The sequence below is a fragment of the Xenia sp. Carnegie-2017 genome, unplaced genomic scaffold (genome assembly GCF_021976095.1).
Source record: "Xenia sp. Carnegie-2017 unplaced genomic scaffold, XeniaSp_v1 HiC_scaffold_13, whole genome shotgun sequence".
Taxonomy (NCBI): Eukaryota; Metazoa; Cnidaria; class Anthozoa; order Malacalcyonacea; family Xeniidae; genus Xenia; species Xenia sp. Carnegie-2017.
Window position 1 is genome coordinate 10,919,480 of NW_025813436.1, and position 27,028 is coordinate 10,946,507.

The 27,028-nt window shown below is 36.0% G+C and overlaps 1 protein-coding gene across 3 annotated transcripts; it reads left to right on the forward strand.

Moving 5' to 3' along the window:
* The first annotated feature begins 1,768 nt into the window (after positions 1-1,768).
* On the forward strand, positions 1,769-26,974 carry LOC124450534 (protein unc-13 homolog B-like). Of its 3 annotated transcripts, none has more exons than XM_047001204.1 (42): positions 1,769-1,946; positions 2,629-2,658; positions 3,298-3,397; positions 3,609-3,726; positions 4,024-4,126; positions 4,639-4,782; positions 5,218-5,471; positions 5,592-5,752; positions 6,307-6,388; positions 6,707-6,778; positions 8,678-8,729; positions 9,272-9,379; positions 10,032-10,091; positions 10,327-10,447; positions 10,616-10,761; positions 10,836-10,938; positions 11,010-11,051; positions 11,502-11,629; positions 13,206-13,321; positions 13,687-13,752; positions 13,830-13,927; positions 14,011-14,161; positions 16,481-16,549; positions 16,634-16,723; positions 16,992-17,048; positions 17,367-17,554; positions 18,101-18,183; positions 18,257-18,312; positions 19,167-19,334; positions 19,895-19,963; positions 20,137-20,211; positions 20,418-20,501; positions 21,201-21,278; positions 21,614-21,750; positions 22,114-22,267; positions 23,115-23,180; positions 23,244-23,321; positions 23,967-24,114; positions 24,373-24,468; positions 25,096-25,131; positions 25,249-25,372; positions 26,227-26,974. In XM_047001204.1, the coding sequence occupies exons 5-42, from the start codon at positions 4,036-4,038 to the stop codon at positions 26,507-26,509; spliced, it is 4,134 nt and encodes a 1,377-aa protein (XP_046857160.1). In that variant the 5' UTR covers positions 1,769-1,946; positions 2,629-2,658; positions 3,298-3,397; positions 3,609-3,726; positions 4,024-4,035; the 3' UTR covers positions 26,510-26,974. The 3 variants fall into 3 exon arrangements, with proteins under 3 accessions (XP_046857160.1, XP_046857151.1, XP_046857153.1); XM_047001195.1 differs by lacking the exon at positions 1,769-1,946 and adding an exon at positions 2,332-2,468; XM_047001197.1 differs by lacking the exons at positions 1,769-1,946; positions 2,629-2,658 and adding an exon at positions 2,332-2,468.
* The last annotated feature ends 54 nt before the right edge of the window (positions 26,975-27,028 follow it).

The window sequence follows — 27,028 nt, forward strand, 5'->3', positions numbered from 1 at the left end:
AATTTACTCAAATGAGAGATCACCGTAAGACCACCGATTTTTCAAAATGGACAGTTCTAGTTTGAAAATGGGTAATTCTAACACCTAAAATGGGCAGATCAATGACGAATGTTTTGGAGAAAATATGTTGAAACATTCAGTGTTTATTACTTTCAGTGTTTTTCTGTAAAACACATTCAGAAATTTAAAGACCTCAATGTTGGAATATAATTATAGTAATTACATAGATGCTAGATTTTAGGGAGAAGTTTAAGGGTTAAATGCTCACGGACTTTTGAGCAAGTGCCTTCACTACGGGGCTTCGTAGGCACATAACTCTTTAAATTTTAAAATATGATTTTTCCTAGATCACTTTTATTGTCTTCTGATTTGATTCAATAACACATAGACAAATTTTATTACATTACCTAGCTCATCTGGAGATTTTGCTTACTGGGCTAAAGATTGAGTATGAAAGCTTTCGGGAATGTATGTTTTGCTCTTCATACAATATTTGAAAGTTTGAGTTTGAATTTTTCGTCTTCGTTAAAATATTTTTTTGTCAACCAATTTTTTTTCCAAATTGTGTTCCAAAAAATGCTTTTCTAAAGACGTGAATTTTATAATTTTCTGTAGTTTTTCCCATGCAAACAAAAACGCCGGATCCCCCTGATATTAAATGTAGAGTATAGGCAGCACTATATTTTTCTAAGAATTAATTCAAATATAATGGTTTTCACTTTAACTCGTGGTAATGAAAAATCTTTCCTTTTCAAATTATCCTACTAGTGACCCTGATTGGTATTTGAGCACTGCAAGAAAAATACAAACGTCTTTCATCTCGTGTTTTTCATCTTTTCAGGCAAGACACATCAGAAGGAACAAGTCAGGTTTACGATTCATTTACTAAAGATCCCAAATACACACAGGCATGTGCCACTAGGTTTCATTCGTCAAAGAAGAAGGAGCTGAGCATCTTACACACTTCCAGTAAGAAAATTTCAGTTTAACAAAAGACACTTCTCAAAGTTTTTCCAGGCCGTGAAAAGAATAAAAAAAGACTTCATTCTTCGCCTCGCTATCATGCTATCGTTTGTGTCCTGTAAAACAAACTTGAGAAGTGCCTATTGCTTGAAAATCTATTTAATGTTAAAACGTGATTGTCGATTCTGCCGTAGTTGGTGCTGCATGATTTATCAATAACATATTTAAAATATTAAATAATAATTTAATTAATCGCAAAATGACATTTTTGCATTCTTTTTATTCCCTTCTTTAAACTAAACTTTGAGGCTTTCTTTACTGCAAGTGTTTGATTGACACGCAGTTTATCAGTAATTGCAATGCAAAAAGTGTAAACAGCACTGTAGAAATTTTACTAAAAAAGCTTTGATTGCCTTGTGAAAATGTGTATTGCACTGTAAATACTGCACTGTATCGCACTGATTAGGTCAGCAATTACTGCGATACGAGGAAGTCGATCTGCCTCAACTCGCAAACACATTTTAAATATTGACCTAGGTTATTGGGAAAGTTGTCTTTACACCTGACTGTCCCTTTTTTCTTTCAAGCTAGTAATTTGAAAACTATCATGGATATTTTAAACATTGATTTTAGTTAACATTTTTTATTTGTATGCTGTAGTTATAAAAGTTGTACCATTTTTATCATTAAACATATAAAAAAATAGCCAAAATTATTGCACTGTAAATACTGCATCCTGATTGGCTAAAAAGCAGAGAATACCAAGAAAGCTCTTTTTAAAAAAACAACATGGCGGCAGTTGTTAGCAAAATTAGTAAAGGATTAGATTTCCACAAATGCAACGGTATGGAATTCAAGAATTAAAAAACAATGCACAGAATAAAAATACAACATAAAGAGCTGTCTTGTGGTGAATGTTTATAAAAGTTGGGTCCCGCAATAAGTCTTTCTGAAGCGATAAAGAGTTACGAAGCGAGACAGAGGTAGACGACTAGACGGCGTTTTGCGAAGTATCTCAAAGCATATTATTAGCTAGTAATGGTATAGTTTCTCGTGCAATTACGGCAAAACATTCACTCGTGAGGTTTTCAAAAGTTGCAGTCTTTAAAAAAATCACTCGTTCATGTTTACCGTAATTTATTGCATTCGAATCTGTACTTTAGCTATTCTAAATGTTTATAAAAAAATTCGTTAATTTCAATGTATTAAAAAAATACCGAAATTTTCCCAGTATATAAAGGTCATCATCTTCAGCATAGATGAGTCGCTAAGTGCTTTATTGATTCTTGACGTAATAATTTATTCCAATGTGATAAATGTCGATATTATTGCAAACTTTTATAATGAGATGCTTCAATACGTCCTGTCTCTGCGGGGGAGTCGAGATTGTGCATTTATAGTGTAAGAGAGGAACTCTTACATATCATTTTTTATCGAATTTTCTTTGAATAATGAAACCATACAAGTCCATTCTCAGTCCATAATGACTATTCTGGTAGTTTACGGTGAGTTTGAGTAAGAATATTTACTAAGGTAGTTTACTGAAACGAGCTTTTGTTGCCGAAATATCGCTTCGGACTCATCACCTAGCGAGTCGCTTGCTCTTTTTATTTTCTCCCATATAAGGAGTACTGTTTATTAAGTAGTTTATTGCTTGTTTTTTAGTTCACAAAGGAAAAATTGATGGCAAAACTGGTAAGGTCGAGTTCTGTTTTACCGGAAGTAAAGTCGAGCTTTCGTTCTAATAAATCACTAATTTGAACTATTGTCGTCATGTGCTTTTCAATGGCGAATACTGGAATGATGACATTACACTTTTGACAAACGCAGTCAAAAGTATGCTTATAAAATTCCCCAACAATATTGATGTCTATTTTTGCTCAAAATACATCCGCTTTCGTGTTTGTGTCAGTTTGTTGTTTATATCCATGATAAATTTGACAATTGACCATTTTTAACAATAGTCAGGTTGGACTCTTCCTTTTCAGCTGATGATGTCGAGGTCATTTAAATTTGCTGTAATTTTGAAATTTTTTCATTGTTGTTATGTAGTTCTTGCTGACCACATAACTTGTAATCAAATACAAAGGAGCAATTGATAGTGCATGCTGTTTATATTACATGTGTAAGGATTATGATGCTATAAAACAGATAACATTGCTTGCCGAAGTAATTTATCATAACCGAAGTGTTTTCTTCCCTGTACCACATTTTTTAAATCCCTAGCTTTATATTGACAACTTATACTTTGATGTGGAAAGCACTCAACAATACAAGTGATCCGAGAAAGCATAGTTGTTGCCTAAATTGAATGTATGTACCGCCTCGTCTTAGGTAACATCAACAGTTATGTCAAGATCATTCTCCGTAATGCATTATCAAAGACCGAGATTGCAAAAGGTGCGAGTCCAGTTTGGCGTGAGGAGTTTCTGTTGTAAGTATTTGATGATGCTTTTTATGGTTAAATTTAAATTTTGCATTTCCACAAGTTTGATTGACTCTGTTGTCATCAATCAACCAATACCCATACAGTCCATCTCCAAAGCAAACTGTTCATCACTTCAATAACTCTCCAAAATTAACTGTTCATCACTTCAATGACTCAAATTTTAGCCTGTGTGCTACTAAGAGGTATTTTATTACAGCGAGACGACTGAACTAAACAGAGACTTGCATCTAGAACTATGGAGTTGTGGTATTCTGCAGGACACACTTTTGGGTTCAGCACGAATACCTCTGATTCACATCCATCACTCCAATGAGGTAATGTACCCTTATGTACATTCAGCTACAACATGAGCATATCCATCACTCCAATGAGGTAATGTACCCTTATGTACATTCAGCTACAATATGAGCATATCCATCACTCCAATGAGGTAATGTACCCTTATGTACATTCAGCTACAATATGAGCATTCTACGCCTTTCTTAGAACAGCCTGAGAATCATTTGCACCTGTGCATATGTGTTCATACTTACACAAAATTATTCCTAGAGCCTAGCCAATTTCAAGTTGCCTGTTCTTATTCCCAAGCGTTCCTATTTTTCACCACACAGGAATGTAGCTCTATGTGGATACCGTTGTATCGTATGGCGGGCTCAAGAGCAGTTGATGTTGGTCACCAGTTATGCATTGCAACGAGATTTGCTCTGCCCAACGGTAAGTGAAGGAGTAGTTTTTTTCGAAACTTGCATTGTCAGTTTGTTGCTTTCATGAGAATCCGTCGAAATGTATGTATGTTTACGAGTGTGTTGGTGAAATTTCGTAAGTTGACATTGGAAGAAAAATATTTGGAAAACAATCTAACCTTACTTAAAAACAGGAAAAGCTTACGTGGGAACGAGGAAACTCGTCAAAGACCTTTTTATCTTCGCTTAAATTTCACTTTGACAACGAATTTCTTTCTCCGTTTAAATTCCCTTTTAAATTGAGGAAGTTTTTCGAATGTCAAATGGGACTTGAAACCTTAAGAAAAATAGGAGAGGCTCGACTCGCCTCCAGTCCCCATAACGTTGTGAAGTAAGCGCATAATATCATTGAAACAGCTTGTCTATCTCAAGATTGCAAGATACATATGTTAGCGAATGATCCTGCTTGTCCGAACTTTAAACGGCTCGTTTAATAAAACGCGAAGTCTTCATGGTTGATCGTCGACATACCGTTTTGTCTAGGACTTACGGAGAACGAAGCCGCTGATCTTCAAGAGAAACTGGATTGGTTAAACGTCATAATGCAGGACGAATTACAAATAATTCAAAAACAGGCTCACAAACACAAGGAACTTAAGTCCCTTGTCGCCTCAAATGGATTGCAAGGTAGCCATGTATTTTATCAAAATAATATAAACGAAGCTTGAAGGGAATTCATTTGAAGGATGGGATAGTTCCATATTTTTCTCTGTCAGCAATGCTGTCAGCTAAAACATGTATACTGTTATAACAACATCACACGCAATGTGTGATGCTCTCAGTAACTGCTGACTCCTAGTTTGTCTATGAACATATTTATAAAGTAAATGGTTTGAACCCGGGAGTATCCTTACTTGTTTGTAGATGTAGATCGTCCAGGTTAGTATAGTACTGAGAAGGACTGTTTTTGTTGTTGTTGACTGACGTTTCGACAACCTTAGCAGTAGTCATCGTCATTTGACTCTGAAGATGACTACCGCTAAGGTTGTCGAAATATCTATAAGTCCATTGTAATCAATGAGGTATCTATAAGTCCATTTTAACCAATCATTTCTTTCATAGCAAAAAATCCACAGAACAATTCTGTTGACGGTCCGTCATCTCATTTAACGACTAACTCCGAGACCGCCGGAACCAATGAAAACAGCGACACCGAAGCCGACCGTCAACGGATGAAACCCCCTGAACAATTGCCAATCAACAGTTCTTCACGGAACTCGCAAAGGATCCCCCGTCAGGGCGCCTTGAAAGTACGATCACCAGTGAGGACGACTGAATCGGAGGATATTGACTATCTTGCTCCTGAACAAAATTTGGTGGGTGGTATTTTTGTGCCTTGAATAGCAATGGAGACTATAGGTCTGACCTTTTACTCCTGTCACGCGCAAAACATTTTTCGAGAGATACGAGTAACACTGTATTCTCTACTCTTTTAGATTGGTGGCGATTACACGAGTCTTTCCGAATACGACAGCAGTCGAGAAGGCTCGGTTTCCAGTCGTGGGGGCGACGAGACGCGAGTAAGGAGACCACGAAGAAAGAGAGGATTTTATATCTCGCAAAGAAACGAAGAGAGGCTCACAGCTGTTTTTGGCGAGTATGAACCTTTAAGAGATTTTTAGATATGAAATGAAATAGTTTCTTAGGGAATCGCACGCGAATGATTTTCGACTTTTAAGTTTTTGATGACCTGAAAGAGAGATTCGAGAACACATTTGGCTTCTTATAGTATAAAATTCCAGACTGTAGAAAATGAATGACATTTGGAAATCAGGGTTTGAACATGTGCTAAATTATCATGGCGATTGCATTGTTGTGTGCTGAATGCAAATCAACAGTTTTTACGCTATAACAAGACTTTTCAAAATTTAACAAAGTTTTTTGTTTTCATCTGTTTGAATCGATTTTTTTTTGAAATTGTTTATCAAAATTTACCACATTTCTACGATAATACTAAAACACAACACTCTAAAGCCAATTACCTTAGAGCTTTTCAATGCAACAATTCACTTTACAAGAAAACCTCGCCACTCCTAGAAACCAGCCCGAACGCAGGCGACCTGCAATATCCGCGCGGATCAATTATATCGACTGGGATTGACATGAGCTGTAAAAACAACTAAGTCGCTGAGAACTCTATTTCTGTTTTAGAAACACCAAGAATTTTTTATGCAATATCGATATGCGGCCAGATTTGAAGCCTCAGACGGATGCTATATCAACACATGCTATGGTTTGTGAACTTTTTGATAAGACTGGGGCCTTTAGCATGAAACTCATATAGCACTAACCATTGGATAGTGACTATCTCCAGCGTGCATTATAAAGGTGGGGTTGTGTCTCTTCCATGAAAATAAACTTTGTTATCTTTGAAACGACGTTTTATTCAACTTCATTCGCCTGTTCAAATCGCACTTAAGATATTTTTAAAAAATCAAATAAACCGCCATCAAACGAAAAGTACTTTCCACTCTTCCTGTGACCTTCCCCTGATGCGTTTCCGATAATTTATCGGTGCCATGTAATTACGGATTGCTTTATTTTTATATAGAATCATTTCTCTGCCAGACGCCATGCTAGAATGTCGATGGTTCAACGAGATAATTTCACGAATGAAGATATGGTGGGTTTTACAATCATCGTTTATTTGCTCTAGTTTGTAAGTGATGTTGAAGCGATTGATTAAATATTGTGACTCGTTGGCTTCGGTTCAGGTATTCTCGGCAGAGTAGTGGAAAACTTTGCTGAAATTTTTCATCAATATGCAAAAATCTACGACAAGAGTGACAACTTCTGTTCAATTTCATCAGCGGAAGTTGTCGTGTTTTTAAAATCATTGCCAACTGATCATCGATTCAGTTATGGCAAAACAAAGAATATACTCCGATTATAAAGTAAATGGTTTGAACCCGGGAGTATCCTTACATGTTTGTAAATATAGATCGTCCAGATTGGTATAGTCCTGAGAAGGACTGTTTTTGTTGTTGTTGACTGACGTTTCGACAACCTCAGCGGTAGTCATCTTCAGAGTCAAAAAATGACTCATTCTGACTCTGAAGATGACTACCGCTAAGGTTGTCGAAACGTCAGTCTACATCAACAACAAAAACAGTCCTTCTCAGGACTATACCAACCTGGACGATCTACATTTACAAACATACTCCGATTATATTTTTCATGTATATAGAAAAAATTATGTAAAATGCGGAAGAAAATTCACAGGCTGTAAATTTTGATTGAAATGTTAATGATCCTTAGCAGGAAATAGCGAAGTGCTATGTCGAATGTTTTGTTAATTTTTGCGTAGATGATTTTCAGACATGCATTTCAACTGTTCGTTTTGTTTATTTATCGAGGTTTTTTTTGTCGCAGTGAATATTTTCGGAATACATCATCAGTTTCGTTTCCTTGTTGGTTATTTCTAACAAACAGGATGTAGGTTCTTGTAGTTCTATTAACGGTTTTTCATTGAAATCGTGTATCTATTGATTTTTATTTTCATACTGTCGTAGTGCGCGGTCGCATACGTTGACGTGACTTGCTTTTTAGAAACATTTCATCGACGAAAATATTTAAATGGGAAATATTATGAACATAAAGGATTTTTTGTGAACTTAGGAAATACACTTGAACTTCGTTTTGAGTCATTGCATTGTTATTAAAATCAGTTTCGTGTTTTTAAAGAATAGTCGAACACAAAGCCTTCTCTTTGCCCCTATTTCTGAGACGTCTTTGTGCTCTTCGTAAATTGTCAGATTTTTTTTGTTCTAAAGTATCGTTTTAGACAACTCATTCAAAGAGTTGAAACGCGAGAGACCTCACCATTAAAAGTGAATGTAAAACTGAAAGCCTACTTTAGGGCAAACACGTTTGTACATGAAACCAATGTGAAAGATAAACTTTCTCTTGACCGCGCGTGCAAAGATTGGGAACTAGTTGAATTGCTTGCTTCAAATTTTCGTGGCTGTGTGCGTTCTAACAAGCGTTGCGGTCAGTGGCATGGCCAATCGTTTACTTAGGCCTTTTCATTGACAAATACGGAGATTTTTGAATACGCTCTTCAGACTGTACATTTCTGAAAACGCCAGCTATTTGAATACGTGTGGACAGCTAAAACGGAGATTTTCGAATACGATGACATCAAAACTAGGATCCAGGCCACAAACTTTAATGATTTGTGCTTATTCATGCGTATTTTGACGATTTAGCGTATTCGTGTGGACGGTAAATACGATTTGAAAACGATACGTGTGGATGCAATTTTTTTCAAATACGGAGAAAAAATGTCCGTATTTTTAAATATCCTGATATGTTTGGACAAGGCTTAAGCCCTGCTATCAAATTTTTTTCTGTTTTCTCAAACTGAAAACTACAGATTCCTTAACAGAAACTACGACAAACACGACGAGAAACAAATATCAAACTATATCCACCTCCCTCCCTCTCATTCCCCGACGTTCCATCCAATCATCGCACACCCATTTTTTGCAAAAAAGTCCATCGAATGCTCTTCTGTTTCTAGAAGTTACATGTTTACAAGAAAACATTACAAGCGATGTTGTATCCAATTTCTGGTTAGTCAGAATCTCCTCGCTTATATTCATGCATCGACTGCAGTTTAACTAAAGTACATAAGACAAACAATTCTCCCTCTCCGCAGCCATTACTTCATTTAGTAAAATCATACATGTATTCTATAGCAAATGCTTTAATTTCATTGGTCACTCTACTCGTAATCCAATTTTCATTGGATAGCGAGTGGCGATGAAAATATGGCAGCCGTGGTAAAATGGACAAAAAGCCATTTAAAATAACTAAACACGCATTGAGCAAGAGTCGTTCGCTTTTTAATAATCATGTAGATGACAACAAATACATTGAACAACAAATTAAGGAAAACTGTTACAGCCCTTTTCTTGATGAATGCTAGTATGATTCTACTAAAACAATTAGATTACTCGCTATCGATTTCAGTCAATCGTAATCTAATTCGTAATCTTTCTTATCGTGATCTAATTCGTATGCAACTTTGGTCGTACTTTTTATTAATTATACTGTGGGTGTACCTGATTATAATGTTTTTGAAGATTTTCGTGGTTTTATTGCCAAACTTTAGATACCACACCACATGATTTTAGTGTTTGGTCCGCACAAAAGCCTGCGTACTGTTACGAGTGCCAAGAACTTCTCTGGGGCCTGGCACGACAAGGCCTTCGTTGCAACAGTAAGTCGTGTAGATGCTAGTTTATGTAGTTAGTGTATGTGGTATGTAGTACCTTTAGATAAGGAGGGGATTTCTTACTACTTTCGAGGATACATAGATCAATGCAAGACCTTTCTTCATACGAAGATGTGTTAGGTACGGAAGGGGATGCCTTGCTATTGATGAGGATACATAGAGTAGCACCTCTTCATAGGAAAGTCTTTCAGGTACAGGAGGGAATTCCTTACTACTTTTGAAGATACATAGAGTAGCACCTTTCTTCATAGGAAAGTTTTCAGGTACAGGAGGGAATGCCTTACTACTTTTGAAGATACATAGAGTAGCACCTCTCTTCATAGGAAAGTCTGTCAGGTACGGAAGGGGATGCGATACTATTGACGAGGATGCATAGAGTAGTACCTGTCGTCAGTAGAAAATTTGTCACCAGAGTAATATAGAAGATTAGCTTAAAGGTAGTAACTAGAGTGATAGCGTTTGCTAAATGTATTATTTCTCTTTCATTGAATACATCAGTCATTATATACGACTGTCAGCAAAAGAAAGCTTTCAAATCAAACGTAGCTGCTTGATTTGTCATTTGTGCCACCATCGTTGAGCAGATTTTGAAAGAACGCTCCTCTTTCTGCAAGCCTAACTTGAATCTTTGTTTCAGAATGTGGAGTGAAATGTCATGAAAAATGCAAGGATCTCTTGAATGCCGACTGCCTCCAACGTAAGTGATTGTCCTCTGTGATTGTCCAATACTAATCAAAAGCGGAGGACTGGAACGAGGGTAGGGTTCTCCGCGTGGTGGGGGATTTGTAATTTCGATTAAACTTCTTTTCTGGGGTAACGGAGCTTGAAATATCTTATGCTCGGCTGTTTCAAATCATGCTTAATCACATGATTATCACGTGTACATATTTTACTTTATGCACATTGGACTGCAGGACTTTCATTTGTTGTAGGCGCCGCTGAGAAGGCAGCCAAACAGGGCGAGGGTTATAAACAGGAAGCGGTGACAAATGCAATCAAGGAACGCATGCGCGAAAGGCAGATTGTCAAAGAAGAGTCGTTCAATATAATAAGGTAACGTGTTAATGTTATCATAACGTGTTATTGTAATCATAACGTGCTATAAGGTTATGATAACGTGTTAATGTTATGATAACGTGTTATGGTTATGATAACGTGTTATTGTAATCACAACGTGCTATAAGGTTATGATAACGTGTTAATGTTATGTTTTCTCTGCAGAAATGTGTTTCAGGTGGAAAACAACCTTCACGAGGTTTATCTTCAAAGTGCGCAAAAGCAAATCCTCGCTGGAACATCAAAATGGTCGGCAAAACTTGCAATAACTGTCGTTTCCGCTCAGGGACTCATTGCTAAAGATAAAACAGGTTGGCATTTATGTATTTTTAATTTAACGCGGAAATAAGGATACGATTGACACTTCATGTAATTTTTTTTTAAGGAACCAGTGATCCTTATGTGACAGTTCACGTGGGAAGGACGAAGAAACGAACAAAGACGATACTCCACGAGCTCAATCCGTCATGGAACGAAACCTTTCATTTGTAAGACTGCGCAATTCTGCCTTTCGGTCGTTTTAAAATAGTCAATTAAAACGTTTTTTATCAACTTTTAGCGAATGCCACAATTCTACAGATCGGATTAAAGTTCGTGTGTGGTAATGTAGATATTGTTTTTTAATGTAAGGCGACGTCCAAGAACAGTGGCAGATCTAGCTTTCTTTAAAATGAATTATTACAGCTCGTTTTAAAGTTAAAATTATTTCATGATAATGCTTTTACTTATGAATTTTGAAAGAACATAATTCCACGAATCGATGAGCTGTTGTAATTTACTCTCACATACCCCATGTCACCCAGTGGGTCCATCACTGTCCCTCCTACAAATCTATGAGGTGTTGTAATACCCTATGCCCACCAGTGGATCCATTGCTGTCCCTCCTTCAAATCAATGAGCTGTTGTAATACCCTATGTCCACCCAATGGGTCCATCACCGTCCCTCCTACAAATCGACGAGCTGTTGTAATACCCTATGTCCACCCAGTGGATCTATCGTTTTGCTAGCATTCAGACGTTTCCCAACATGTGTTTAATGTTCCATGTATAGGGACGAAGATGACGATTTAAGATCCAGAGTTTTATCGAGATTTACAAAAGAAGCGGACGACTTTCTTGGTCAGGCGATTATCGAAGTGCGCACCTTAAGTGGAGAGATGGATGTTTGGTATAACTTGGGTAAGAAGTATTACATAAAGTATTGAATTTTGTAAACATAGTTGGAAGAATTGCTTAAGCGCGTCCTCATACTAGAGACGTATAAAGTGTTTAACAAATGATCTGTTAAACTGTCTCATTCTACGATAATAATGGGTCCACGTGATTCTTCTGTACTCGTATTGATAATGATGGATATAGATGATTCTTCGTCTGGATAGTGAAATTCACTATCGCTATGATGACTACCATCTGAATACATTTTGTTTTCTCTTTGAACAATTTACGTCGCTTTTAAATCAATTTTAAAAAGTTCAATTTCACTTTGCAAACAAGTACATTGCAAAAAATCATCACTTTTGAACCACGGTCAAGATATCGTGAAAGGCTGCCTGCTGCTGCAGCCAATCAGATTGCGGGAAGTAGAAGAATATCGCTTCACATTCACAAATAAGAAAATTAAAAAAACTTCTCCTTTATTACGGTTTCTTATTATGAATATTAAAGCCCAGCAGAGTACTTTTAAAAGAGCCATCATATACAGGAATAATGTATAAAAAAGAAATATTTATTCAATAGCGTAACGTTTCGTCTTGACTCTCAAGACATCATCAGACAATATTAAATTACAAGTAATGACGAATATATATATAATTTTACTTACATAATATATGGTGGGATGAAAGAAGTGACAGTAAGTATGGGGTAAGATGGTATGAAGTGGGATAAGTAGAAATCATGAAGGATACAAAAAGCACACGATCACAAAGTATACAGACATAAGGACAGACGAAATTAGATTAGAACAACTGAAGGACAATGGAGTTTCCTTGGACATTAAGAGATGGTTTCATGTTGTTGATTAGGAGACTTTCCTGAATATGAAGCTCTTGCGTGTCTGAGCATGAAGAAATTGTTTTAAAATCTTTGAAGGTAACGGTGTGTCCTGTGGATTTAAAATGGGATAGTGTGGAGGAATGATTAGGATGTTAAGGTTTACCAGTCAAAGGAGTGATGCCCAAATGCTCTGAAATCCGAGTGGGTTGAATAAACTTTCTCAACATCCCAATCATTCCTCCACACTATCCCATTTTAAATCCACAGGACACACCGTTACCTTCAAAGATTTTAAAACAATTTCTTCATGCTCAGACACGCAAGAGCTTCTTATTCACGAAAGCCTCTTAATCAACAAAATGAAACCATCTCTTAACATCCAAGGAAACTCCATTGTCCTTCAGTTGTTCTAACTTTGTGATCGTGTGCTTTTTGTATCCTTCATGATTTCCACTTATCCCACTTCATACCATCTTATCCCATATTTACTGTCACTTCTTTCATCCCACCATGTTATTTGATATCATGTAAATAAAATTAAATATATATTCCTCATTACTTGTATTTTAATATTGTTTAATGATGTCTTGAGAGTCAAGACGAAACGTTACGTTATTGAATAAGTATTTCTTTTTTATACATTATTCTTGTATCGAATGGCTCTTTTAAAAGCACTATGCTGGGCTTAAACATCTTTTATAAAAATTCACTTCCCGCTCGGTATATCCCTGGTCACTATTACGGTTGATCGTCTTTGCAGAAAAGCGAACCGACCGGTCAGCAGTATCGGGAGCCATACGACTTCACATAAGCATCGAAATAAAGGGTGAAGAAAAACTGGTTCCTTATCATACGCAGTACACGAGTCTTCATGAGGTAATCTATGTCCAAACATTACTTGTTTCTACTGTTTCAATACCATTTCCATGTTGTATTTTGACTATTTCTGATGGCGTCTTCACACTTGATGTTTGTCGTGGCTAAAAGAAACGGAAAAATGACCTCTGCATGCATCTCAAATTATTTTAATGCATAAATTATGTTTAGCTAGAATATCATAATCTCATTGTCTAGAGATAAGAAGGAAAACGCAAGGCTGTCGATGTTATTTACAAGTTATATTTAAGCACATATTCAAATTTATGCCAGTAGCTCTAATTTATTCATGCATAAATTTATGTTCGCTCGCATTTTTCCAAAGACGTGGTAGTTTTAAACGTTTCGACGATTCCTTTATTTAGAACATGTTCCGCTATCTCTGCAAACAAAATGACGAGAAAGTTCCCATCCCTGAAGTGTCTGAGAAGGTACGCATGCGCAGAAATTGTCACACAGTGAAATGACGTACGATTTGCGGCGAGAACAATATTTCTCGATGTTTCAGGACGAAGCGTGGAAAGTGTATTTCCCCGAGTTATATCAGGAAGTCATTAAGGAATTTTCAATGAGATACGGAATTGAAACAATTTACCAAGCGATGACGTAAGCTTTGTTTCGTCATCTTGTGATTGTTCGATGGAGGGTATGTAAGGCTTAAATTCGACAGGCTTTTGATTGCGTTGCAGGCATTTTTCCTGTCTTGCCGAACGCTACACCAGTCCAGGTGTTCCGGATGTCTTGAGCAAACTGCTGGCCAATGTGAACGCTTTCTTTGCTCACACAACATCAAGCAACATGGCCTCCGCTTATGATAGATTTGCTGCTATAAACTTTGGCGTAAGTACAATAGATATCTGTTTTGCAATAGGAATTATAAAACAAACACAATGAAACGCGTGCGCTGATTGGTCTAGAGCTGTGTTTGCATCACCCTGTGCAAAACACATCTGAGCTCAACCAATCAAATCAATACAAACAATCAATCAGTCAAAGAGAATTCGCAAATCGATCATGAATACATTTTAGAAGAAAAATCAAAACGTTTACTTTATATTTGTCTGTTTCGCATTATTGTTATTTTATAAAAGAAATAAGGATGTTTTTCGTGTTTGCACTAGCTTATGCAAACCTCTGAGACGTTTGTGACAACTCTCGAGCATGTGCAACCCTCGACCTTCTGTTTCGAGCTTGCACTGATCTGCTCTCGAGTTCTCCTAAAGGTCTCCTCGGTTTGCATTAGCCCGTGCAAACACAGTAAACATCTTTTATTTCTTAAATGCAAACTAAGGGGTGGATTACATGAGCCCGGTAGCCGGGATTCAGCCAAGCGTAAAATGATTTTGCCAAATGGAAACGATTCAATACTTATCATCAGATAAATCTTCTCAAGCAATTGTACAATATTCAGATTTAATAACTACGCAAAACATTTCAAATTAAAACAACCATTTTGGCCTAATTTGAGAATTACAACAGGAATGACGCGTGGTCCTTCGCAAACAGTTGTAATTTTTAACCTTGAAGATTTGGCTTCTTTCAATCCCTTGAAATCATCGGGCTAACTCGCTATCCGGGCCAACTTTCCTCCATAAAATCAGGCCCTAAATATGGATGACAAACTTTGCGATTAAAGTGAATGGGGTTCGAACCCTGGATTATCTCTGCATGTTTGTGTTTAAAAAGTAAAAGATGTTTACTGTCATATGAAAGAATGTTATATGCAGAGCGGTGTTTTGAAATTGTCCAGCAAAGTGCGAAGTTCATATCTTCATTTAGATGTTTACTGTGTTTGCATTGGTTTATATGCAAACCGTGACGAGATATTTGTTCCGAGGCTTTCATAAGGATGTTTACTGTGTTTGCATTGGTTTATATGCAAACCGTGATGAGATATTTGGTCCGAGGCTTCCATAAGGATGTTTACTGTGTTTGCATTGGTTTATATGCAAACCTTGACGAGATAGTTTGTCCGAGGCTTCCATAAGGATGTTTACTGTGTTTGCATTGGTTTATATGCAAACCGTGACGAGATAGTTGTTCCGAGGCTTCCATAAGGATGTTTACTGTGTTTGCATTGGTTTATGTGCAAACCGTGATGAGATATTTGGTCCGAGGCTTCCATAAGGATGTTTACTGTGTTTGCATTGGTTTATATGCAAACCTTGACGAGATAGTTGGTCCGAGGCTTCCATAAGGATGTTTACTGTGTTTGCATTGGTTTATATGCAAACCGTGATGAGATATTTGGTCCGAGGCTTCCATAAGGATGTTTACTGTGTTTGCATTGGTTTATATGCAAACCGTGACGAGATATTTGGTCCGAGGCTTCCATAAGCCAGTGCAAACACGAAAAACATCTTTTCTTTCTTATATAAAAGAACAGTAATGCGAAACATATGAATTTCAAACGAACGTTTTAATTTTTCTTCCAACATGTATTCACGATTGATTAGCAAATTCTCTTTTATTGTGGAAGTGATTGAGCTCAGATCGGTTTGCGCGGGCTATTGTTAACTCAGCTATCGACCAATCAGCGCACGTGTTTTATTGTTGTTAATTTATAAATGTAGATCGTTCAGATTAGTACAGTCCCAAGTAATGACGTACCCAGGCTACAAGTTTGGGCGAGCCCAAACTTACTGTCTGGTGCGCATGCTCATGAAAAACAGTCCTTCTCAGGATTGCACTAACCTGGACGATCTGCGTCAAGAAACATTAAACTTTTGCATTAAAACTTCCAAATATGTTTCGCATACTTAATGCTATCATTAGTGTGAGTCAGTTTTCAAGCGTTCCATGTTAATGACGCATTTTTGTTACTCCACACTCTGATTGCAACCAATTAAATATCATCTCCATTGTCTGTAAGTGACCAATCAAATATCGCAATGTCATTCAACAATTGTTGCCAAGTTTTTTTCTCGCGCTGATCATGTCATAGACATGTTTGCAATGAAAAATTTGTTTTTCATATTTAGTTTGAGATGTCTGTTCACAAGATTGAACTATAATAGATGGAAGGCTACCTGTAATAGAAAAGCCTAATCATTTTTTTAGACTTTTTAATAAAACATGTTTTTTGGTTCACAATAAAGTTTTGATAGTCGAGAGGTGCTCAACTTTATATACTAATGCATGTTTTTTTTTTGTATTTAGCGCGAACATTTTGTGAAGATTTTGGATCAGCTGCACAATTCCTTACGTGTTGACTTGCAGAGTTATCGAGTGAGAACAAGTGAAGCTGGTTTAACCATCGTTTTTGTTTTCTTTCGAAAATCTGTTGACAGTTGTCGCTTTGTTCGCTTTTAGAGTAATTTTCCTTCGCAAAATGAGGAGAAAATGATCGATTTAAAGTCAACTGTGGATTTATTGACCAGTATCACGTTTTTTAGACTTAAGGTAAAATGTCACGGATAAAGTATTTTTCTTGACTTAGAGTAATTTTTCAGTCGAAGTTTGCTTGCCTATGTTTTAAGTTCAAAGAACTTGATTTAGACTGTCTCAGATGACGAATGTTTTCGATTTCTCGAAATGACGTCATCCCAAGTCTCGTTAAAATTCATGAATTACTAATTAACCGCGAGAATAAATAATTAGTATTATTAATGATATTAATAACATATTGTCGTTTCTTGGGTATTATTAATGATATTATTTATTACTAAAGGTTCAAGAAATAACGAATCCTCCTCGGACTTCCGTTGTGGTTGCTGAGTGTGTTAAGGTGAGTGGTTGCTGAGTTTGTTGAGGTGAGTGGTTGCTGAGTATATTATGGTGAGTGGTTGCTGAGTGTGTTGAGGTGAGTGGTTGCTGAGTGTGTTAAGGTGAGTGGTTGCTGAGTATATTATGGTGAGTGGTTGCTGAGTGTGTTATGGTGAGTTGTTGCTGAGTGTGTTAAGGTGAGTGGTTGCTGAGTGTGTTAAGGTGAGTGGTTGCTGAGTGTATTATGGTGAGTGGTTGCTGAGTGTATTATAATGAATCAAAACAACAACAAAGTCACGTGTTTCTATTCTATGAGTACGTTGGTATTTTATCTTTTCAGAACTCCCTCGAGAATACGTACACTTTCATTTTCAATAACTGCAGTGAACTTTATGAACATTCAACGTCTAATGACAAAGATTATTGTGTTAATTCACCCAATCACATTGATTTCTGGCCACAGTTAATCACGCTAATGGTGTCGGTCATTGAAGAAGATATAAAATACTACACTCCAGTTTTAAGTCAGTAAGTAAAATATACTCCAGGAGCCAGTTGCACGAAGCCTGGATAGCGTTATCCATTGAATAGCAAAAATTTTCAATTTACTCCAGTTTGAAGTCAGTAAGTAAAATATTTTACTCCAGTTTTAAGTCAGTAAGTAAAATATTTTACTCCAGTTTTAAGTCAGTAAGTAAAATATTTTACTCCAGTTTTAAGTCAGTAAGTAAAATATTTTACTCCAGTTCTAAGTCATTAAGTAAAATATTTTACTCCAGTTTTAAGTCAGTAAGTAAAATATTTTACTCCAGTTTGAAGTCAGTAAGTAAAATATTTTACTCCAGTTTTAAGTCAGTAAGTAAAATATTTTACTCCAGTTCTAAGTCATTAAGTAAAATATTTTACTCCAGTTTTAAGTCAGTAAGTAAAATATTTTACTCCAGTTTTAAGTCAGTAAGTAAAATACTGTTCCCAAGTCAGAATATTACAACCTTTTCATTTCATCTTTTTCTTTTTAAATCATCCAAATTTGTTTACCTTTCCGAAATGTGATTTTCAATGGATTTTCTTTAGATTCGCTGATTTGAACATTGGAGAGATGTCAGCGACGACAATGTGGCTGTCGTTTTCTCGCGATCTCACGGATACTTTGAAACGTAAACGTTTACTGGTCGACAATTTTTTATTTCTCTTCTTTTAATTTATTTTATTTTATTGATTTGTTTTCAGAACACGAACAGTGTCCTACATGGGCGAGCACGGACTATATGAATCTTTTTTTCAAGGTAAAATGTTTGTAGACAAGATATAATGATAAAGGATAATTATGAAAGGATATCGTTTACATCTCCTCCATAAACAACATCTAACTATGGTATACATCTTCGTCATCATCAACGACATTTAATTATAGTATACATCTCCCTCTTTCTAAGAACAATTTAAATGTTGTATACCATAGTTAAATGTTGGTTATATTAATGGGAGAGTTATACTATAGTTAAATGTTGTTTATGAAGAGAGAGATGTGTACCATAGTTAAATGTTGTTTATGAAGAGAGAGATGTGTACCATAGTTAAATGTTGTTTATGAAGAGAGAGATGCATACCATAATTAAATGTTGTTTATGAAGAGAGAGATGTGTACCATAGTTCAATGTTGTTTATGAAGAGAGATGTATACCATAATTAAATGTTGTTTATGAAGAGAGGGATGTATACCATAATTAAATGTTGTTTATGAAGAGAGAGATGTGTATCATAGTTCAATGTTGTTTATGAAGAGAGAGATGCATACCATAGTTAAATGTTGTTTATGAAGAGAGAGATGTATACCATAATTAAATGTTGTTTATGAAGAGAGAGATGTGTACCATAATTAAATGTTGTTTATGAAGAGAAAGATGTGTACCATAGTTAAATGTTGTTTATGAAGAGAGAGATGTATACAATAGTTAAATGTTGTTTATGAAGAGAGAGATGTTTACCATAGCTAAATGTTGTTTATAAAGAGAGAGATGTTTACCATAGTTAAATGTTGTTTATAAAGAGAGAGATGTGTAATATATTTAATTATGGTATACATCTCCCTCATCATAAACAACACATAAGAATGTGCTCTTTTATATTTTTCTTTCAGGTGAAATGGCTCTATAACGAATACGTTGCCAATTGTTCGCAATTCCAGGGTCATGTTCCCAAGTATTCATCGTGGTTTGAACCGTTTGTGCTTCAATGGATGGCAGAAAATGAAAAAATCACCGTAGATATGATGTTTGGCGCCTTAGATCAAGACAGAACAAATGGGGTTTGTTTTCATTCGACCTTTTTTGTGGGTTATAATGCTAAAATGCTACAAACAGACTTGACGATGATTATGTTGATATTTTTTACGATCTTGTATTTCAAATATTTTACATGCTACAAACAAACAGATTTGACGATGATTATATTGATATTTTTTGCTATCTTGTATTTCAAATATTTTACATGCTACAAACAAACAGATTTGACGATGATTATATTGATATTTTTTGCTATCTTGTATTTCAAATATTTTACAAGAACAACAATTATTGTCGACGAACTCGTCCGGGGACTCGTCTCATTCAATTAGCTTCATTTCAAGGACTTACCGGGCAGGGGGGGGGGGACAGTCCTTAGCAGTTTTATCCCCAAGCGGAAATTTGCTGAAATCTACCAATTTGGTAAAAACTCTAAGATAAGCACGAAATAAATGCAAACTCTAGACAGGAAGATTCAATTTTCAAACTTTATAAGTCAAAATTGTTTGTGAAGGAAGATGCAACAGTAGATAAACATTACAAACGATCTATCCATCTTCGGCCATTGATTTGTTTCTTTCAGTTTAAGCTAAGCGCTGAACAATCCAACATCTCTACTTCTGTCGTCGACATATTCTGGAGTTTAAATCAGGTTTGCTACGCAAAAGTGTCTGTCTTTTTGGTGTTTTTTTTTCTTCAAATGTGCAAAATAATCTTCCAGTTGACGTATCTGACCTTCGTGCTGATAGGATTTTTAGTTGTTTCTATCCCTTCTGCATGTAAGATATTCTAGTTAATGTCGCTCCATTTTCCTTGGTCCTCTAGAGTTACGACATTATAAAGCAGCTTGGAAAGGAATCGTGTTCTAAATTTGAAATTTACTTGTGGAAATTTTCTCAGGTTAGCATGAAAATATGTTAGCTGTTGTACTGGTTTTTTTTATTACCTTGGCTACGGGCTGTCGAAGGTAAGCTTGCCCGAGTTTCATTTCGTATGTAACTCTTGTGTTTGTTATAGTGTCGAATATCTCAGAGGTTATATTTCATAAATTATCAAAATATGTATTGGCGAATTACCTTTATTCCACTTCGTACTTTTTATTGCAGACTATTTCTAGAGTTCTTTTGGAGTACTCCGAGAAAATGAAACAGGAGTTCTTGAGTTACTGTTTAAGAGACGAACGAAGAGAGGTAAGGGAATTTTTTTTCGTTTCTGGTTATTACTCGTTCTCTGGATGATCACGAGGAAAGGTTTCTGCTTGGGGACGTCGAGAAATCGACTTTGTTGCCCCAGAATGCACTGCAGGGGGGAAAGGACTAAAGAGGTTGTGTAGTTAAAAGCGTAGCAGGGGGGGAAGGACTGAAGAGATTTTTATTAAAAAAGCTTTGCAGGGGAAGGACTGAAGAGGTTGTGCAGTTAAAAAGCTTTGTATGGGGAAGGACTGAAGAGGTTATGTAGTTAAAAAGCTTTGCGGGGGAAAGCACTGAAGAGGTTGTGCAGTTAAAAAGCTTTGCCGGGGAGGACTGAAGAGGTCGTGTAGTTAAAAAGCTTTGCAGGGGGGAAGGACTGAAGAGGTCGTTTTGTTAAAAAGCTTTACAGGGGGGAAGGACTGAAGAGGTCGTTTAGTTAAAAAGCTTTGCACAGGGGGGAAAGGACTAGGGAAAGCTTTAAGAGCTACAAGACCAGTTGTTTGTAATCTGCAGTGGTGCTGTTACCAATATTTTTCACATGGACATATATGTGAGCATAAGACAACATTGTTCGATGACAATACTTATGACAGAAAATAAATCAATTTGACTTTTTTACATTATGAGCTTTTGAAACACTTGAACTCGAGCATAACCACACGCTGCAATCTAACTCTCTGGTTTCATGTGTCACTCCAGGTGTGTGTTCTACTGAATGATATTCAAGAATGTCGTAATAATCTGGAACAACTTTACAAGTTGATGGGAGCAAATGAGGTTTATATTAGTATTGGATCTTATTAGTTTTATTTCATCAATTGATTCTTTTAACGGATTTACTAATGTTTTCAAATCGCTTATCCAGCTCTATAGTAATCCCAGTTTTCATGATCAATCTCTTGTTGATCCATCCATTGCCATAGTCTAACTTTCCCTGGTATGGCTTTTTCTGATCAAACTTTTGATGATATAACTTCTAGTAAAACTTCTGCCGATTAGGTTCGTCCGACCAAACTCATGGTGATTTAACTTTGCCCAATCCAACTTTTTCAAGTTTATTTATCTCTAATCCAACTCATGGTAATCAAACATTTTAATGTTTTTTATTCAAGTTACCAGATGAATGCAAGGAGAGTTTCAGTGAACTGCAAGTTCACCTGAGCTCTGTTCTTGACGAGATGTGCAAGACTTACGTGAATCATCTAGATCTTATCGAACCAATCAGAGGAGTGGATCAGGAGCTGAATAAGTATGATAGCCAATAGATGACGAGCTTTGTTTTTCATGGCATTAAATAACTGGAAGGCTATCTTTTGGATAAGCATACCTGTTCTTGCACGAAGCCAAATTTTACCCCCAGACAAACGTGTTTAGGGCTAAAGTCGCGCATTTTAGCTTACTGTAGTAAATGAACTTTCTAGTTACTTTCTTTGGGTCGTGCGTGGAAAGACTGGGACTAGTTAATTGCTGGTTTCAAATTTTTTGCAGGAATTAGCTTTACATTCAGTTCATTGAGTTGAACTATTTCACCCGAGCACACCAACTCATAGCCACGAGCAACGCATCTTTGAATCCAGCAATCTAAAGTATTTATGCATTTTTTTCATTGAAGGATAAAGGGAAATGAAAGTTTTCAAACTCTCGGTGCTGAAGTTTTAAAGAAAAAGACGGAAGAAGTTTTGAGTCCTTTGTTGGAGCCACTGCAAGCAAAGTTGTCGTTGATGGCCGAGAAATGTGAGAAATCTGTCCTAAAAAGAGTTGCCAAGGTTTGTACACGAGTCATACGAAGTGTAAACCTTCCGGAGGGGGGGGGGGTGAATGCATTTTATGCTCGTTATGGTTAGTCAGTGCGTGAAAGGTTATTTAGGTGGTTTTAGTTGTCCTATTTAAAAATTCTTTTGGCATTTTGCAAAGATCACGGAAATTTTCAGAAATCATTGTTTTTGTTGTAAATTTTTTTTTGACAATTAAATGTTAGTTGTGTGAAGGATCTTACTTCCAAACATCCAATTATACGTCGAACAGCGTTATATATAAAGCCATAGATCAGTTCAGGAATCCAAGGAGCCAGAAAGTGTGGATTTCAAATATATGAACAATTCAGACATGAATATTGAGTATATATTTGAAAATCTACGTTTTACTGTCGTACACAACCATAGAAAAAACACGGCGGACAAAACGAAAATTGCTTACTTGTAAATCGTAGACAAGAAGACATAAACTGGTTATTTCGACTATAGCTTGTGATAAGTTCTATTAAAATGTTTTTATATGATGACGTCAATGAATGTTCACCTCATTGATACATGAATCAAAATTAAATGGAAGTTAATAGTGAAATGAATCAAAATTAAATGGAAGTTAATAATGAAATGAATCAAAATTAAATGGAAGTTAATAAATTATGCAGTAAAATTAAATAAATGTATGAGACAGTTTATGGTTGTTGAAAATTACGAGTCAAAAGGCGGTGTGTTTTTTTTATGACATTGCACTATCCTTGCATTCGTACTTCAACTATTTGCTTGAAAAAGTCATCATTTTTTCCTGTTTAACTGTCTTTTTAACAATCTCCTCGATGATCTTAGAAAAAGCTTCTTCGTTCTTAAGGAATTGTGGAAAAAAGTTTTGAAAACTCTCGAGACGGAAATAGTGCTGCCGCCATTTAAAACGAAGGTAACATTCGATATTTTTTGTTGAAAATCGTCCATTTTTTGTCGCTCACTTTACTTTCTCTAGAGTCTTGAGATCGAGGAGACTAAAAGACTTACACACAAGCAGTGTGGAGTTCTGGAATCTGCACTCGCCAGACTGAAGGTATGTAATTACTGTTTTCCATTCATTAAATTGATCGCTCGATGAAATCAATGTGGAATAATGCACTAATGTGGGCGATTGAACATGTTTTTAGAAGTATACAGTTAAATAACGAAACACCACGATTCCATTTTAAAATTATCGCTACCTTTAATCTTGTAATGTTAATTTAACATATTGTTTGAAGTAGCATGTAAATGGCATTTTAAATAACACGTGTTAATTTAACATTTCAGCGTGTTACTTGAAATGTCGACATATCGATAAAATTAACTTGCTTAAATTGTTCAAGCCTCAAAATGAGTGTCAATGTGTTGAACTCAAAATGAGTGTCAATGTGTTGAACTTAAAATGAGTGTCAAAGTGTTGAACTCAAAATGAGTGTCAATGTGTTGAACTCAAAATGAGTGTCAATGTGTTGAACTCAAAATGAGTGTCAATGTGTTGAACTCAAAATGAGTGTCAATGTGTTGAACTCAAAATGAGTGTCAATGTGTTGAACTCAAAATGAGTGTCAATGTGTTGAACTCAAAATGAGTGTCAATGTGTTGAACTTAAAATGAGTGTCAATGTGTTGAACTCAAAATGAGTGTCAATGTGTTGAACTGTTGGTAGATATTTTAACATGTTTCCTTCTTATAATAGGACTACTTTCACAACAAAGGACAGGGATTAAAACGAGCGTTCTTGGAGAAATCGGAGGAGTTACATAAGTTAAAGAAAGCTTTGTCATTATACACTCAAACGACGGATACTCTGATCAAAACTTTCATAAAAACACAACAACAACAAGGTAATTGTATACAGTATTAAGTGGGTTCAAGGAAATTCTTTCTGCCAATTCTCCCATGCCGCTATTTTGGATTAGAACTTTGCCCGAGAGGGTTTTTCCTAAAAATTACAATGCGTAAATATATATATTATAAGGAAAGATACAAATCCGAATTGTATTAAACACTGGAAATCTTGCTCCAGGTTAATTTGAAATATTTAGCGGTGTAGCTTGGCGGAAATGAAACGTTACTCACATTTTGCTTCGTATTTTTCGTAGCTAAAGAGGCCGTGGATGATCCGATGGGCGAAGTGTCCGTTCAGGTCGATTATATGAGTCATCCGGGAACTGGAGATCATAAGCTGACCGTAAAAGGTTATTTCATTGTGTCAGGATTCACATTCAATAATCTTGCACGGATTAATCATGAGTAAAAAACACAATACACTAGACACTCCTTCTATAAAGTAAGCATTTACTCTAAACGTTTCGACAACTGTTACATGTCATCATCAGTCGGAGTTGTGAACTTTTCAAAAATTACAAAATAAACGAGATCGTAGTTAGCCGTTCATTCACGTCATTTAGTACTTGTCGAAACGTTTGCAATGAACGATGCTTACTTTGTCAATTGTTTTTTGTTTTCATCGAAATACTTTTTTCGGCAGTCGTGATTTTTAATCATGAGTCTCTTTTAAGAAACATATGTGTGTGTCTTTTGGTAAGATTTTGCTTTTGTCGCAAAATATGATAAAGCACTACGTGTAGGGATTTCATTCACACGAATAGATTTTTATCAAAGCTCTAACTCAATTAAACATTACAGTAATTTAAGGAAAATGACAGTTTTTTCAGCGCAGACATGTTTCGACATTATCAGAATGCCATCTTCAGTGCGTGTCGAAACATGTTTGCGCTCAACAAAACTGTCGTTTTCCTTAAATGTTTTTTAAACTTGCTGCTACTTAGAAATTATTATAGTAATTGTTTGTTTTACTTTAGTCGTCGAAGCCAAAGAACTACGTTGGCATGCGGCAGGTAATAAAGGACAATTTCTCACATTAAACACAATCACTGGCAAATCCCAAGGAGGAGGAGCGAGAGCACATTATCAAAAAAACCTTGAGCAAACATCTGCATCTTCTTTCGTTGCAGGAATGTTCAATCCCTTTGTCGAAATTGTGGTCGTTGGGCCTCATCTTTCTTCGAGGCGTCGCAAAAACGAAACGAAATCGAAAAGAAACAACTGGAATCCATCGTTCAACGAGACCTTCTACTAGTGAGTTCTTACATTAGTCATATTGACGTGGTCACTCGCAAATATCTCACTATTCATTGTCTGTTAAGACTCAAATGATTCAATGTGCGCATGTGCGCATTTGTCATGTGGTTGTTGAAAGTCATAGACAGGTTGCACAAAGCCCGGATAGCGTTATACGTTGGATAGAAAATTTTCAAACTTGTTAAAAAAGTGCTTGTATTTTCTTTACAATGATGAAACTTCGTAAATTGAGAACGAATATTTTATTTCGTCGATTGTCCAGTTCAAATCGTAGATTTTTTCCTTTTAAGAACTTTTTGAGGCGTTAAAAAATAGCTATTCAGTGGACAGCGCTTCGTGCAACCGGTCCTAGAAGACTGTTTTTGTAGTCATTTCCAATTGTGGATTTTCGTTGTTTTCTGCCGTTTAAAGTGCCGCGGTCTGAAAAAAATTTTTTAAAAGTTTTTTTGATGAGCGATTGCATCGTTAGATTTTTTGATCCTACACAGGAACATATGAAAGTTGCCTTAGAAATTGTCATCTTTTTCTCGTGGAGTCGAGTTCTCACCGACTTACGATTGTATTTTTCACATTTTTTTTTGGTTGTACTTCTCTTTCCTCGCATGCAGTGACATGGCCGGCTCGCAATTTTTGTCGTCGCATTGAAATATTTTTAGGTTTTTCCTGAATATGAAAAAATAATAGATTTCTAAGAAATGAATGATAATGATATGAAATTTACATACCATGAGCGAAGCTTGTGGGCTGGCTACGTCACTGCTTACGTCACAACATTCAATGTAAAATCAATGCTAGTAATCATCGCGGACCAAAAGTTTTGTAGGCTCACTCAAACTGTGCTTACATTTCAGTAATCTTGGCAACGAAGACGAGGCGGACGGCTACGAAATTAATTTTAGCGTCAAAGATTATTGTTTTGCACGTAAAGATAAACTTCTAGGAACCACTGTCTTACAACTAAAACAGGTTGTTTCTATGGCGTCATGCGCATGCTCTTGTCCCCTTGGGAGATCGCTGACCATGGATAATATTGGCGCAACTATCGTTAGGATTTTAGCTCAGCGTACGACGGAAGAGGTGGCACAGGAATTTGTTCATTTGAAAATGGCTGAACGTGATAAGGATGCTGATTGACACAATGAAGTTGAACATTTTAATGTCATAACATGAAAATTTTTGTTTTTTCGATTTTATTTATTTATGACGTCATCATTTTATTCATTGATGACGTCATAATTTTACTTTCTTGGAACGGTGGATCCTCACTTCACTTTTGTCACAAAAATTTTAAAGTTTGGTTTTTTATAGTTTAGGGCATAAGTGAAAGCACATCAATATTCTGGTAAGAATTTGCATTAATACACCAAGATGCTAAGAATTCTTTGTGAAAATTACTTAAAGATAATCTTATTTAGGTAAGGTTGAACAATTTATTTGTCGGATAACTTAGTTGCACCTATTACACCAAAATATTTTGTAAAAAGTTACATACATAAAATTTATGTGCGACCAAATTTAATTCAGGAGATAGTCATTTATAGATTGGTAAATTTATGTAATAGACCTAATAATTTAATATGAATTTTTACCATATGTGCAGTTCATTGTAGTAGTATTTGTCATGCCTGGAAATCAACATTTATGTCAGCATAA